Raw genomic sequence first — 13331 nt, 5'->3', positions numbered from 1 at the left:
TCCTGTTTACCACTTTGCCACCTTCTGTAGAGGCAGCTAGCTTGCAAGGATGCGGTTAGGGTAGCTTGCACCTGAGGTTAAGCCATTTCTGAGAAACGACCCCTGACAAAGGCAAGTAGCAGGATGTTTGCTAACCGCCAGGGTCCAGATAGAACTCTTAGGTGTGAAGTTGCTAAACCACACGACTCACTTCGGCACATTTCTAGGAAGTGGGGGGTTCAGGGGCACTTCCAGGAACTAGTACAGAGGTTAAGTAGATTATAAGCCAGTAGCGCCACCTAGTGGAATAGGCAACTTGGAACCGAAAGGACACACCAATTTATTCATTGGTTGAGCTTTAATGAATATGCATCAATGACCATAGGAAATTGTCAATCATTGGCTAAAGGGATGCCAAGGGGCTGAACTATGCTTAGCAAGAAGGTATATGAGTTAGCTACCCCCAAGGAGGGGTGGGCATTCTTCATTTTCCTGAATGCACCCTATTTGCTTTTTGTCGGACAAAAAATCCAAATAAAAAAACTTTTTCTTTAAGAAACTTTGCTGCCTGATTTTTACATTCCTGGTCGGTATTTCTGAAGTCCCTTTCATTTCTGGTGCCAAAAGTGACTCGGATCAGAAGGACTTTAAGTGTCCTCAGAGACCAGGAGGCAGCTCCCTTGCCCTCTGGGCAGTGACAGCGGAGGGCCAACGGACTTCCTGGCTTCCAGGTGCACACCGAACCTTTTCTTCGGAGGGGGACAGAAGGCAACTTGACCCTCTTGCTGTATCCTGGGACAGAGGACAACGGATTTGAAGAGCCGAGGTTGGGAGGACAGGGCAGAGAACAGGCGGCTGGGGTGAGTACATGGCAATAAGCCCTGAGGACATAGTAAATCCTCCTTTTAATTAAGGAGAAGGGAGATCCTGATCAAATCTCCAGCGTGGATAGTGGCATTAAGGAGAAGGGTTGACTCCCTGACAACCACCCACGCTTTGGTATTAGGAAGGAGAGAAAGGGGGGGCACAGGGTGGTTAGTGTATGGTACAACGTCTGGCGAGAGAGGCATTTTGTGCATGTATGTGTGTTACCCCGGGGTCGTAGCAAAATGAATGTGTGAGTGTTTGGTGTGGGGACGCTGTACAGGGTCATACTGAAAATGGGAGGGGGAGGCTTGAAAGGCTTGAAAGGTCCAGTAATCCCCCTTCAATGTATGTTAAACAACTTCAAGAAAGGATTCAGTGGAGACTATGGCATAGACCAGGGGGGACATCCTGACCAGATTCCCTATATAGACAACTGGCTGAAGGTGGTAGATGACCCCCCCCCCCTGGTTGAAGAAATGCAGGACTGAACATTGCAAAGTCACTCCCTCATGTCAGGTTTTGGAGAGGGAAGATGTCCAGAAGAAGTGCAGTGTTTATGGAGAAGAGTGTACAGAACAGTAATCATTATTACTGCATTAACAGAGGGAAAAATAAATAAACTTTCAAGAAAAGACCATGAAACAGGATGCTGTTATAGAATTAATGTAACAGGATCTTGAACAGACAAATGAAGGACTTAATAGATTAAACACAAGTCATTTAGAAGAGAGGTCTCAACTAATTCAAGACCTCCAGAGGCATGGAAGAGAATTTGACAACCTCAGAGAGGTTTTAGCTGAGAAAGACAAAGAAATTTCTGCTATTATTTCAAATATAAATGTGTATTCTGAGTAGATTAATATTCTGAAATGTCAGATCAAGTGCAAAGAGGATGAAATGTAAGACAGGGAAATTACTGAAAGATGTACAAACCAAAGGTGTGAACAGTGGAGGCAGAAAGCTTTCAGAACTTTCTGAACAGTTAAGTGCAATAAAATCAGAACTGGCTGAGGGAAAAATTGAAAACGCTAGTAAAACAAAAGAGAATGAAGAATTTGTTAGGCAAAACAAAGAGACTAGCCAAACAGTTAAAGATCTTCAAGGCAGAGATTGTGATATCCCTAAAAGACAAGCTTAAAGTTGTGGAGCAGCAGGCTTTTGCAGAATCCTGATCCAAGGCTTCAGTATTTTAGCAAAACCTCTAAATGAGAGTACCAGAGGAAGGGAAAGAGACCCCTTTGAGTGGGGACCGGCCCAACAAGAAGCCTTTGAGACTATCAAGCAATTAGATTCCACAGCGAAAGGCTGGCCACCCTGTCTGCGGGCTGTCACTGCCACCGCCACGCTAGTGGAAGAAGCAGGCAAGTTCATGTTTGGCCAGGAGATGCATGTGAATGTGCTCCATTCGGTTCTCACCCTTATGAAATATAAGGGGTACGCAGGCTGAAACAGGCTTTGCCCAACCCATTGAGAAGTCTGCAGGCGCAGTGGAAGCTTGTGAAGCAGACGTGCCTGATGCTCTAGAGAGACCAAAGGGTCCTAGCCATTTTAAGGGCCAGCCTTGATTCTTGGCTGTTGCCAATATTCCAAGGGAGGAAGCCCTGGGTCGCATGGCAGGAACTGAAGACAGCATGTCAGGCCACAGTGGCAGCCAGACCAGAGGGGGCTGGGCTGTAGGACGCCCAGAAAGCCCAGAGGGGGCTAGAGGATGCCCAGAAAAAGTACCAAGCCCAGAGGGGGCTGAGGCTGTTTTGGGAAGCTGTTTCTACGCTTCAATAAATCTGTGTGATGGACTGTGGGCTGGAGAGAGGCTGAGAACTGGGAAGAGGAAGGCAGTTACAAGTTGTTCCTCAGGCAGCAGAGCACCCAGAAGTGGGGGTGCAAGCCAGGCAAGCCGTTCCAAGAGCTCTAAGAAAGCCAAAGTCTCCAAGAGTTGTTTGTGTTTTGAGGCGAAGTCCAACAGCAAAAGGCATTGCCCTGCAATTGGCAGCTGGATGCAAGGCTAATGTCCAGAAGTTGAGACGTTACTGGAAGCAGTATGGGTCCCGAAGAGATTGCCGTGATGCACTGCAAAGGCCATCGGAGAGGCCGGGACATGGTCACTAGGGGCAACCGGAAGGCAGACAACGCAGCTCGTGAAGCAGCTTTGAAACCTCCACCAGCACTCAACGCAGCCCTCATCCCACAACTCACTCCAGACGATGTGGAACCACACTACACACCGGAGGAGCAACAGTGGGCACACCAGGAAGGTGCAACACTCCAGGAGGGATGGTTCCGTCTACCAGACAACCGTGTTTTTGTGCCCCAACATCTGGCTACCGTGATTGTGAAGAATTACCACGAGTCCACTCATCTAGGGGGTCCAGCTGCCAGAGCACACCTTGGGAGACTTTTCTATATCACTAACCTTTCTCAACTAGTTGCTGCTATATCCCAGGGGTGTGTCCTGTGCGCCAAGAACACCCCCAGACAAGGCCACCTTCCTCCACCGGGTGTACAACACGTGGGCTTTACCCCTATGGAGAGCCTGATTGTGGACTTCACTGAATTGCCTCCAGCTAGGGGTATCAAATACCTGCTTGTGTTTGTCTTCACGCTGACGGGTTGGACAGTGGCCTCCCCAGAAGTATTGGCAGTGAAAATGGCCCTGTCTTCATTGATGAAGTTGTGCAAGAAGTGTGCAAGGCGCTGCAGATAAACTGAAGGCTACACGCAGCCTACAGACCCCAGAGTTTGGGAAAACCTGAGCGTATGAATCGCACCTTGAAGACCCACTTGGCCAAGCTGACCCAGGAGTCGGGACTACACTGGATAGATGTCCTGCCCATTGCCTTGTTTCGGATTCGGAGCGCTCCAACCAAGAGACTGAGACTATCACCCTTTGAACTTTTGTATGGCAGACCAACCCCTTTCGTCCGAGACATCCCCGCCAGTTTGGGGCGGGTGGGAGATCACATCACTCAGGAACAAGTGCAATTCCTGTCCCCGTGTGTGTTTGCTTCCCTTTCCAGGTACTACCTCGAGGCTACACCGTGCTGTCTCGCTGAGCCGGTCCACCAGTTCCAGCCGGGTGACAGCGTGGAAGCGCAACCCCCTCATCCCTAAGTGGCGAGGCCCGTATACCGTCCTCCTCTCCATCCCAACTCCGGTGAGAGTAGCTGACGTGATTCCCTGGGTGCATCACACGCGTCTGATCATCACCCCTGCGTCCGACGCCACCGGGAGTGCGTTGGGGCCACGGGCAACGAGATCCTGCGACTGATCATCACAAGGACTTTCACAAGGACTTTCCCCTTTTCTCTATTATGTTCTGTATTGATTTGCTCTATGTCCTATTGTCCTGACCCCACCGAGCCATACCGACCCTATTGGCCTGCGGACCTCTGCTACGACTGGTTCGTCTTGCCAGTGGTAAGAAACGGCGTTCTCATTGGTTATTGGGAACAGGGCTTTGATGAGGTTGCCGTATTGAAACATCCCACTATCCCACTGTGGCTTCTCTTCCACACCACTGTCCAGCGCACATGGGTACTGCTCCTACGGGAAGTTGCAGAGACGGTCGAAATCTATTGAGTTCTGGACCGCTCTTGCTGTTGTGGGGGGGTAACCAACTGTCACTCAGGGGGTAGAGTACTGTACCAACCCCATCTGGTAGACCAGGTCCTAATCTTAATCCAGGTGTTGCATGGGACGGAGCCTATCTTAATGCAAATATTGCAGGGGAGGGAGCCTGAACCAGGTGCGCATTGAAATTGCTGAACAAGTGCCAGTAAATCCTACAGCCCCACCTGTGGTTGTCGTGGTGGCTCGAGCCTCCCAAAAATCCCAGAATACTGCCTGAACTACTGGGCCTGGTAACTCCACACATAATACCCTTGAATGTGGTAGGGTATTCTTGTGGCTGCATAAGGGTTGCCACCCCAGGCTTCAGCCTCCATAGGCCCTGGTCAGAGACCACGTAGGTGACCTCCACCCAGTAGGACCAGCCTTTGAACTTTACAGAGTCTATTGTCATCCCTAGAGCTCCCGAGGCCTAACAGTGTATCAGTGCCAGGCGGCCACTTTTCCCTGTGTAGAGTGGGAACGTTTTGTGTGTAGACGCTGTTCACGCCTCAGTAGGGCCAGGAGTTAGAGGCCCACATGACCTGGCCTTCGTGGGCCCCCATCCCTTTGGCCTGCGGTATTACCCTTTTGTGGTATTTCTGTGTTGGTGGTACAGTTCTTTGTTCTGGGGCACCGAACATCCCTTGAATCAGGATGTGGATCATACCCTGCCTCCTGATGGTTCTCACCTCTCAGATGGCCACCGGGTGGAAGGAGAACACCTTCCTGAACATGACCACGGCTGTGGCCAAGAGCCTGAACAGGTCTGAGTGCTGGGTATGCGTGCGAGGTCAAGATTCTGAACACCACCTACGTGGTTCCCCAGAACCATATTTGAAGACTTGACAGGGTCATAGAGGGAGGCCAGTGTATCCACAGGAGTGTACATTTCCTGGCTCTCTATGATATTGTACCTATAGGTCCATCAAGCGAAAATGGAGAACCGTGCCGGTCAGCATTTTCGTGATGGAAAGGGGGGAATGAAGGGGTGAAGGTCAGGATGACCAATGGAGAGCCAGGCTAAGGACCTCTAAAGCCATTTAAGAACCTCTGACACCATTTTGAGAGCAAACTAGAAGCTAAAAGCATAAAGTCATTTTTGCAAGCTAAAGACTATTTCTCTTTCTCCTGTTTACCACTTTGCCACCTTCTGTAGAGGCAGCTAGCTTGCAAGGATGCGGTTAGGGTAGCTTGCACCTGAGGTTAAGCCATTTCTGAGAAACGACCCCTGACAAAGGCAAGTAGCAGGATGTTTGCTAACCGCCAGGGTCCAGATAGAACTCTTAGGTGTGAAGTTGCTAAACCACACGACTCACTTCGGCACATTTCTAGGAAGTGGGGGGTTCAGGGGCACTTCCAGGAACTAGTACAGAGGTTAAGTAGATTATAAGCCAGTAGCGCCACCTAGTGGAATAGGCAACTTGGAACCGAAAGGACACACCAATTTATTCATTGGTTGAGCTTTAATGAATATGCATCAATGACCATAGGAAATTGTCAATCATTGGCTAAAGGGATGCCAAGGGGCTGAACTATGCTTAGCAAGAAGGTATATGAGTTAGCTACCCCCAAGGAGGGGTGGGCATTCTTCATTTTCCTGAATGCACCCTATTTGCTTTTTGTCGGACAAAAAATCCAAATAAAAAAACTTTTTCTTTAAGAAACTTTGCTGCCTGATTTTTACATTCCTGGTCGGTATTTCTGAAGTCCCTTTCATTGACAGTACAGTGGTACCTCGGGTTACATATGCTTCAGGTTACAGACTCCACTAACCCAGAAATAGTACCTCGGGTTAAGAACTTTGCTTCAGGATGAGAACAGAAATCGTGCTCCGGCGGCGCGGCAACAGCAGGAGGCCCCATTAGCTAAAGCGGTACCTCAGGTTAAGAACAATTTCAGGTTAAGACCTGAACTCCAGAACGAATTAAGTTCTTAACCCGAGGTACCACTGTATTTGAGGCCTTAAAATTCTTACAACAGTATCCACCCCTAACAAGGAACTGCAACTTGAAGAACTTCAGTTCATGCATAGAACAGTGGTACCTCGGGTTACATACGCTTCAGGTTACATAGGCTTCAGGTTACACACTCTGCTAACCCAGAAATAGTGCTTCAGGTTAAGAACTTTGCTTCAGGATGAGAACAGAAATCACGCTCTGGCGGCACGGCAGCAGCAGGAGGCCCCATTAGCTAAAGTGGTGCTTCAGGTTAAGAAGAGTTTCAGGTTAAGAACGGACCTCCGGAAAGAATTAAGTACGTAACCTGAGGTACCACTGTACTGAGGCTTCTGTCCCATATCTATCTCACACTTAACATCACAGTGCTGGCTACAATAGAAAAGGATACTGGGGTTAGGCCTGCAGGAAGGCTGGAGGGAGAACAGGAAGAGAGGCGCTTGTGGACAATGCAAGGAGCAGACCAGAAGAGCAAGGGGCAGTTTGCTAAACAGATACAGGACACAGGCAGGAAAGTCAAGCAGGGTTTGGGTTGGAACATCTGGCGGCTATTTCAAATCACTGAAACCAGGATGCGTCTCAGCAAGCTCATGTGAACAACACGTAAGCAGGGATGAGCTCATGTTGGGATAGGACTATTGATTTATGGTGTGCTGGTCCAACTTACATGAGGAGAAAGACGGCAAGTGAGTGAGCCAACGGGGGGCTGAATTTCAGACACCCCCACCCCCCCCAAATTCTGTCAGATCCAGTGGCGTAGCGTGGGTTGTCAGCACCCGGGGCAAGTAATTTGCGCCCCCTAACCCGTGGATTTGCGCCCCCTAACCCTAACCCCTAGATGTTGCGCCCGGCCCCCCCTGCACCCCCCACGCTACGCCACTGGTCAGATCCAGCTTGGTTGGCTGGAAGTAGTAGAGCATGGGTAGGCTAACTAAGGCCCAGGGGCCGGATCCAGCCCAATTGCCTTCTAAATCCGGCTCGTGGATGGTCTGGAAATCAGCGTGTTTTTACATGAGTTGAATGTATCCTTTTATTTAAAAGGCATCTCTGGGTTACTTGTGGGGCCTGCCTGGTGTTTTTACATGAGTGGAATGTGTCCTTTTATTTAAAAGACATCTCTGAGTTATTTGTGGGGCATAGGAATTAGTTGTTCATCTCCCCCCTATAGTCCGGCCCCCACAGGGTCTGAAGGACAGTGGACCGGCCCCCTGCTGAAAGACCTTCTGCTCTGTTCATTGCTGCCTAGAAGAGGAAATTTTCACTTTTAGATAGGTAAGCTGTCAGGATATGTGCACCACCCAAGAAGTTTAGGATCTTCTACTGGAGTTGAACTGTGTATCTGTTGTGAATATGTGTTTATACCCATAACCTTACACCCACAATAACTTCACACCCCAGAGGATTACAGGTTAGTTTATTACTTGGGATAAAAGTGACAAGACTGCATGCATGCTTTTTCCAAGCAGAAGGGTCACAATATAAGCGGGATCAAGGTGTATGATTTGCTGCCCGCTTATATTGTGACCCTTCTGCTTGGAAAAAGCATGCATGCAGTCTTGTCACTTTTATCCCAAGTAATTATTGTTCACCTTTATCCCAAGTTATTTTCAAAATAAAAAAATTCCTTCCAGTAGCACCTTAAAGACCAACTAAGTTAGTTCTTGGTATGAGCTTTCGTGTGCATGCACACTTCTTCAGATACACACATGTATTCAGATACACACAGTTGGTCTTTAAGGTGCTACTGGAAGGAATTTTTTTATTTTGACTATGGCAGACCAACACGGCTACCTATCTGTAACCCAAGTTATTTTGTTCACCTTGGGCTAGTTTCTAGCTAAATGAACATGAACTGCATAAAAAATGACTGATTGTTTATGTTGTTTGTTTCCTGATTCATAGCTTCACTTTTGCAGGAAGATTCATTCACTGTCTGTGCAGAACTCCATTCTTCCCAACAGGAGGCGATAGTTGAACTTTGCTGGCATGTGGGGTTAGCGTGATATTAGCCATTAAGAGGCCGGGATCTTTGCTTATGCCTTCCAGGTCACGTTTAAGGTAAAGTCTGGTACCCGGGTGTTCTGAACCGTAGACCCAGAGGAGGGCTCGTGGGAGTGGCTGGGTGCAGGTATGACAAAGAAGGAGGCCAAAGACGCGAGAATGATCCATTCTAGTGCTTTATTAAGGAATGTATAGGCTTACAGGAAGCCAGGAAGCCAGATCTCCTGGCCTTCTCTTGCAGAGATGCAGGACAGACACTGCAGCAAGGAGATGGTCTGTCCATACCCAAGCAAAAGTGAATACATTCTGCATATGCAAAGCAGCATACATTTCATTGCCTAGGACATCCCATTGCTTCACCTGCCCAGATGAGGGCTTGGGTGGCCAATACCTAATCTTATAGATACCGTATTTTTCGCCCTACAGGACGCACCAGCCCATAGGACGCACCTAGTTTTTTGGCGGGGAAATCAAGGAAAAATTTTTTATTTCCCCCCCAGGTTTGCGCAGCCATCCCAAAGCTGGAAGAGGGAGACGGAGCGCTCCGTCTGCCTCTTCTGCCTTCAGAGACAGCCTCCCTAGCCTCCGTGGGACAGTGGCTTGACCCGCTGTCCCCCAAGTTTGTGGGGCTGGCGGGGGGGGGGAGATGCAAGCTTGCTCCCCCCCCCAGCCTCCAGACCAGGTCCGGGAATAGTGGGGTGGCGGCGCTCCGCCACCCCAAGCTTGTGGGGCTGGCGGAGGGGGGGGGGAGAAGCAAGCTTGCTTCTCCCCCCCCGCCAGCCTCCAGATCAGTTTGGGGAATAGCGGGGTGGCTGCGCTCCGGCTCCCCGCTATCCCGCGAGCTTGTGGGCTGCAGTCTTCTGCCCGCAAGCCTTGCGAGCCCGCGGGACCTCCCGCCGGGCTTGCAAGACTTGCGGATAGCTTCCTGAAGCCTGGAGAGCGAGAGGGGTCGGTGCGCACCGATGCCTCTCGCTCTCCAGGCTTCAGCGAAAGCCTGCATTTGCCCCATAGGACGCACACACATTTCCCCTTCATTTTTGGAGGGGAAAAAGTGCGTCCTATAGGGCGAAAAATACGGTAGTTCCTCTTTGTGGACTCAGAGCCCAGCACCCCAAGCCCACAGATAAGGACACCACCAAACTCGGCTAATTAGCTTGTATCAAAGCAAGCGATTATAAGCATATATGACCTCGTTGCTACAACAGCTACCCATTAATTGTGGTGTTATCTTGACTACCAAGATGGCATTAGCACAATTTCCGGAACGATTCACCTTTGGTTCAACACATAGTGTTAAAATGGGGGGTCTTTTTTTAGATCTATGCCAGTGTCACTGATGCCATGATCTGCAGCATTAAGAGTACAGATTGCCACCCATCGTTGCGATGTGCCCTATCCAATGGGGGTGGGGGAAGAGGACACCTTGTTATCCCAAAACCATCTCACTTAAAAAATAAGAAAGAGGTAGTCGGTTTTCAGCAACCTCCTTGCCATCCCATCTCTTGCCTTGCTTTCATATTCAGACATGCTTCCAGATCACAGATTTGTAGATACAGAGCATCTGCAAAAGATACAAGTTGAGAGAAGCAAAGAGCACCCAAAATCGAGGCCACAACTGGGTGCAAAATTTAGTGCAGATGAGAGAAGGGATGATGGCGTTAAGAAGAGGAGCGGTCATCATTGTACCAGTCATCATTGTACCAGTCATCATTGTACCACGAATCACAACCAGACGCACTGTAAAAAAACCTGTAAGGCGATTCGTCACCACTGGAATGCTCCGATGAATCGGGGTAATCCCTGTAGTCGTAGTAATCGTCATCCTCTTCTTCTGCCATTGGTGGTGGGTGAAGTGTGATACTGCTTTGCAATACCTTCATCCCAGCCCAGGATGGCTCACTGTCTTCACTTGGGCAGTGCTCCGGGTAGAGGAACTTAAGGAGGCTGATTTTCTTGACCGCTTTGTGTTCAAAGAGGATATGACGGACACCTTGAGGGTAGTTTTCAAAAGTGTGTGAAACCTGGAGAGGAGAGAAAAAAGGGACGGGGCTGCTGGGCCTGGGGGAGGTTGCAGAGAAGAAACTACCCCTTCCAGGATGAAACCTTTACCCCACAGCAGTGGCTGGAGGGGCAGAAGGGCGGAAGCCAACAGTAGGGGGAGCCAGAGCCAAAGAGAGGCAGAGGCAGTCAACAAAGTCTAGTTTTGTCCCCATTCTCCTCTTGCCTGATGTTAAGCAAGAGGAAGCTCGCAGGTAGTCAACCAGCTGAGCTGCTTGTCAGTAAGACACTTTAAGGTTTTCTACAATCTAGTGGTATATATCTTTTATGAAATATTTACACAAGAAGGCCTGCACATCGTAGCAGACGGATGTTGGTGGGACCCCTTTCACCCCCATAGACAACCCTCCACGAATTTAACAAAGCTTGCATTTTCTACTCAGGCTCAGCTCACCGGAAACCACATTGACACACTAGGTTCTTCATATTGATGTTCTTCAAGGACTTCAGAGTCTGCAGACAACAGCTTCACGGTCAGTTTATAGCGTGAACCAGGCTCTCTTGAAATGCTGTTTTTGGTGGGGGGGAGAAGGAAGAGAGAGAAATTATATGAGCCTGGGACAAATTGAGATCCAGCTGGGCACATCAACCACCACTATTTCTGCCACTACAACATGGTGATTGAGAGAGATCTTGGCAGTGCTTTTTTTCCTAAAAAATGTTTAGGGGTACTCTCATTTTGACTCAATAAAATCACCATGTTATAGTTCAAATCAGGGGAAATAAATACAGTAAGTGGAAAAAAGTACAAAGAAACTTTTTTTTCATTTGGATTACTTCATATGACACAGCTGATGATTTACCGTGCTAGAGAAGAAATTACATTTTTAAAGTTTCTTCTCCCATTAGATTCACAAAATGTTTAGGGGTATATGTACCCCTGCATTTCCCCAGAAAAAAAGCACTGGATCTTGGTGCCAGCATTTTTATATTTCTGGGTATCTTTGGTCAGGGAAGTGAAGAGACTCAATATTAGGAAGTGTCTCATTAACATTCAAAATAAAACTAAAAGATGGGTTCCAGTGCCTTCCTGATGAACACATGTGGTAACTAATTTGGACTGGGTGCCACTCTAAATAAGCGGAGACAAACTGCAATCCCTAATTGGCAGTAGCTCAGTGGTTGGAGCATCTGCTTTGCATACCGAAGGTCTCTTGTTCAATCCTTGGCATCTCCAGATAAGACTGAAACCCTTGGGAACCACTGCCCTCTCTGTGCTGCCATGGAAGTGATGGCCAAAGGCAGCCTTCATTCCTCTAGACAACTGCCCCTGGGGCTGAAGCCTAGGTCCAAGCAGACCCTCCCCTCTGCCTCCAACCCACTGACCTCATCTATCCTTGGACTATCCTCACACATGCCAAGAACTTGGTTTGGGGTGTCCACCCTCCCTGAGCCCCAGCTGGGACAGGACACTTGGCACTCACCAGTCCTTCACCTCAATCATGGGTCTGGCTTCATCCATCAGTTCGTCCCAGTAGCCCTCGTCCTTCAAGGTGATGAGCTGAGACTTGCTGCAGGGCCTGAGACATTAAAGAACACCATCACTACCCCACAGCATTGGGGGATGTAGGTGGCGCTGTGGTCTAAACCACTGAGCCTCTTGGGCATGCCCATCAGAAGGTTGGCTGTTCGAATCCCTGCAACGGGGTGAGCTCCCGTTGCTCTGTCCCAGCTCCTGCCAACCTAGCAGTTCGAAAGCACGTCAAAGTGCAAGTAGATAAATAGGTACCACTCCGGCGGGAAGGTAAACAGTGTTTCCATGAACTCTGGCTCCCGTCACGGTGTCCCGTTGTGCCAGAAGCGGTCTAGTCCTGCTGACCACATGACCCGGAAAGCTGTCTGTGGACAAACGCCGGCCCCTCAGCCTGAATGCGAGACGAGCGCCACAACCCCATAGTTGCCTTTGACTGGACTTAACCATCCAGGGGTTCTTGACCTTTACCTTTTATCCACAGCTTTTGGACCACGTGTTCTAAAAGGCTCAGCAACTGGCTATTGTGGGCCACCTCTAGCTCCCTGGAAAGAAAGTTTGCCCCCTCCTATGCAGAGGCAAGGAATGATGGTCTGCTAGCAACCTTTTTAAGGGAAAGCCACTGGGGGACTGGCCCTCATCACTCCCCACAACTCACACTTCTTTAGTCCATACAAAAAAAAGAACAGCTCATTTGATAGGATTTTGTGACCATTGCATTTTTATGGGTTATATTTATTGGGGGGGGGGCTCTCCTTATGCAGAATAGAGTGAAGCACAAGAACTCGCACCAGGGAAAATGAAAACTCCCTTTCCTCATCTTTAATTGGATTTCAGTTCGGACAATGATAGGTTCCTCACCCGTTACGTGCAGCAAAGCATTTGTAGAGCTGAACAGGAGCATCTTCATCATTCTCCCAAAAATAGCCCATTTTATAAGGGCTGAGCATCTCACCGACGCTTTTTGAGTCTTCTATGGACAGTTCCTCAGTTTCCCAGTGGCCCTCGGCAGGTGTCTGGATTTCCCAGGAGTCCAGGCCATCTGATGCAGTGTGTGTGGTAGGGAAAATGAAGAGAGATGCTTTGAGTGCATGGAAGCAGCCCGTGGGTTAGAAAGAAAACAAGAATGACTTAGGCCACTTTCAGACTGTCACTCTTTCCAAGAGAGACCCAGTTGCATAATGGAAAGTTCAGGGTCTCAGATTTAGGCTGGTCTGATGATCGTGTGCAAGGAACCCGCATCTCAACAAATCAGACTTCTTGACACAATGCCATAAAACCTCCCCACAAATGAATTTGCTCTATAAATAGCCAGTATCCTTAAATGTGGGGCAAATAATCAGGATGAAGGGGCAAAAAACAGGCAGCCTGGAAATGAACGTAGTTAAATTATC

General features: G+C 48.9%; 1 protein-coding gene across 2 annotated transcripts in view; it reads right to left on the bottom strand.

Annotated features, from left to right (window-relative positions):
- Positions 1-9492: 9492 nt before the first annotated feature.
- Positions 9493-13331, bottom strand: part of LOC310712078 (F-box only protein 44-like) — a 31613-nt gene continuing 27774 nt past the window's right edge. For both annotated transcript variants that reach the window (XM_083514720.1, XM_083514719.1), the window contains 4 exons: positions 12799-12979; positions 11891-11986; positions 10861-10975; positions 9493-10429 (listed from right to left, as the gene is read on the bottom strand). In XM_083514720.1, coding sequence (XP_083370846.1) covers positions 10067-10429; positions 10861-10975; positions 11891-11986; positions 12799-12979 — 755 coding nt within the window. In that variant the 3' untranslated portion in view covers positions 9493-10066. The remainder of the gene's footprint in view (positions 10430-10860; positions 10976-11890; positions 11987-12798; positions 12980-13331) is intronic.

The sequence above is a fragment of the Podarcis liolepis genome, assembly GCF_965112155.1.
Source record: "Podarcis liolepis genome assembly, chromosome: 7".
Taxonomy (NCBI): Eukaryota; Metazoa; Chordata; class Lepidosauria; order Squamata; family Lacertidae; genus Podarcis; species Podarcis liolepis.
The sequence above is the reverse complement of the archived record's forward strand: the minus strand, read 5'-3'. Positions and strand labels throughout refer to the sequence as shown.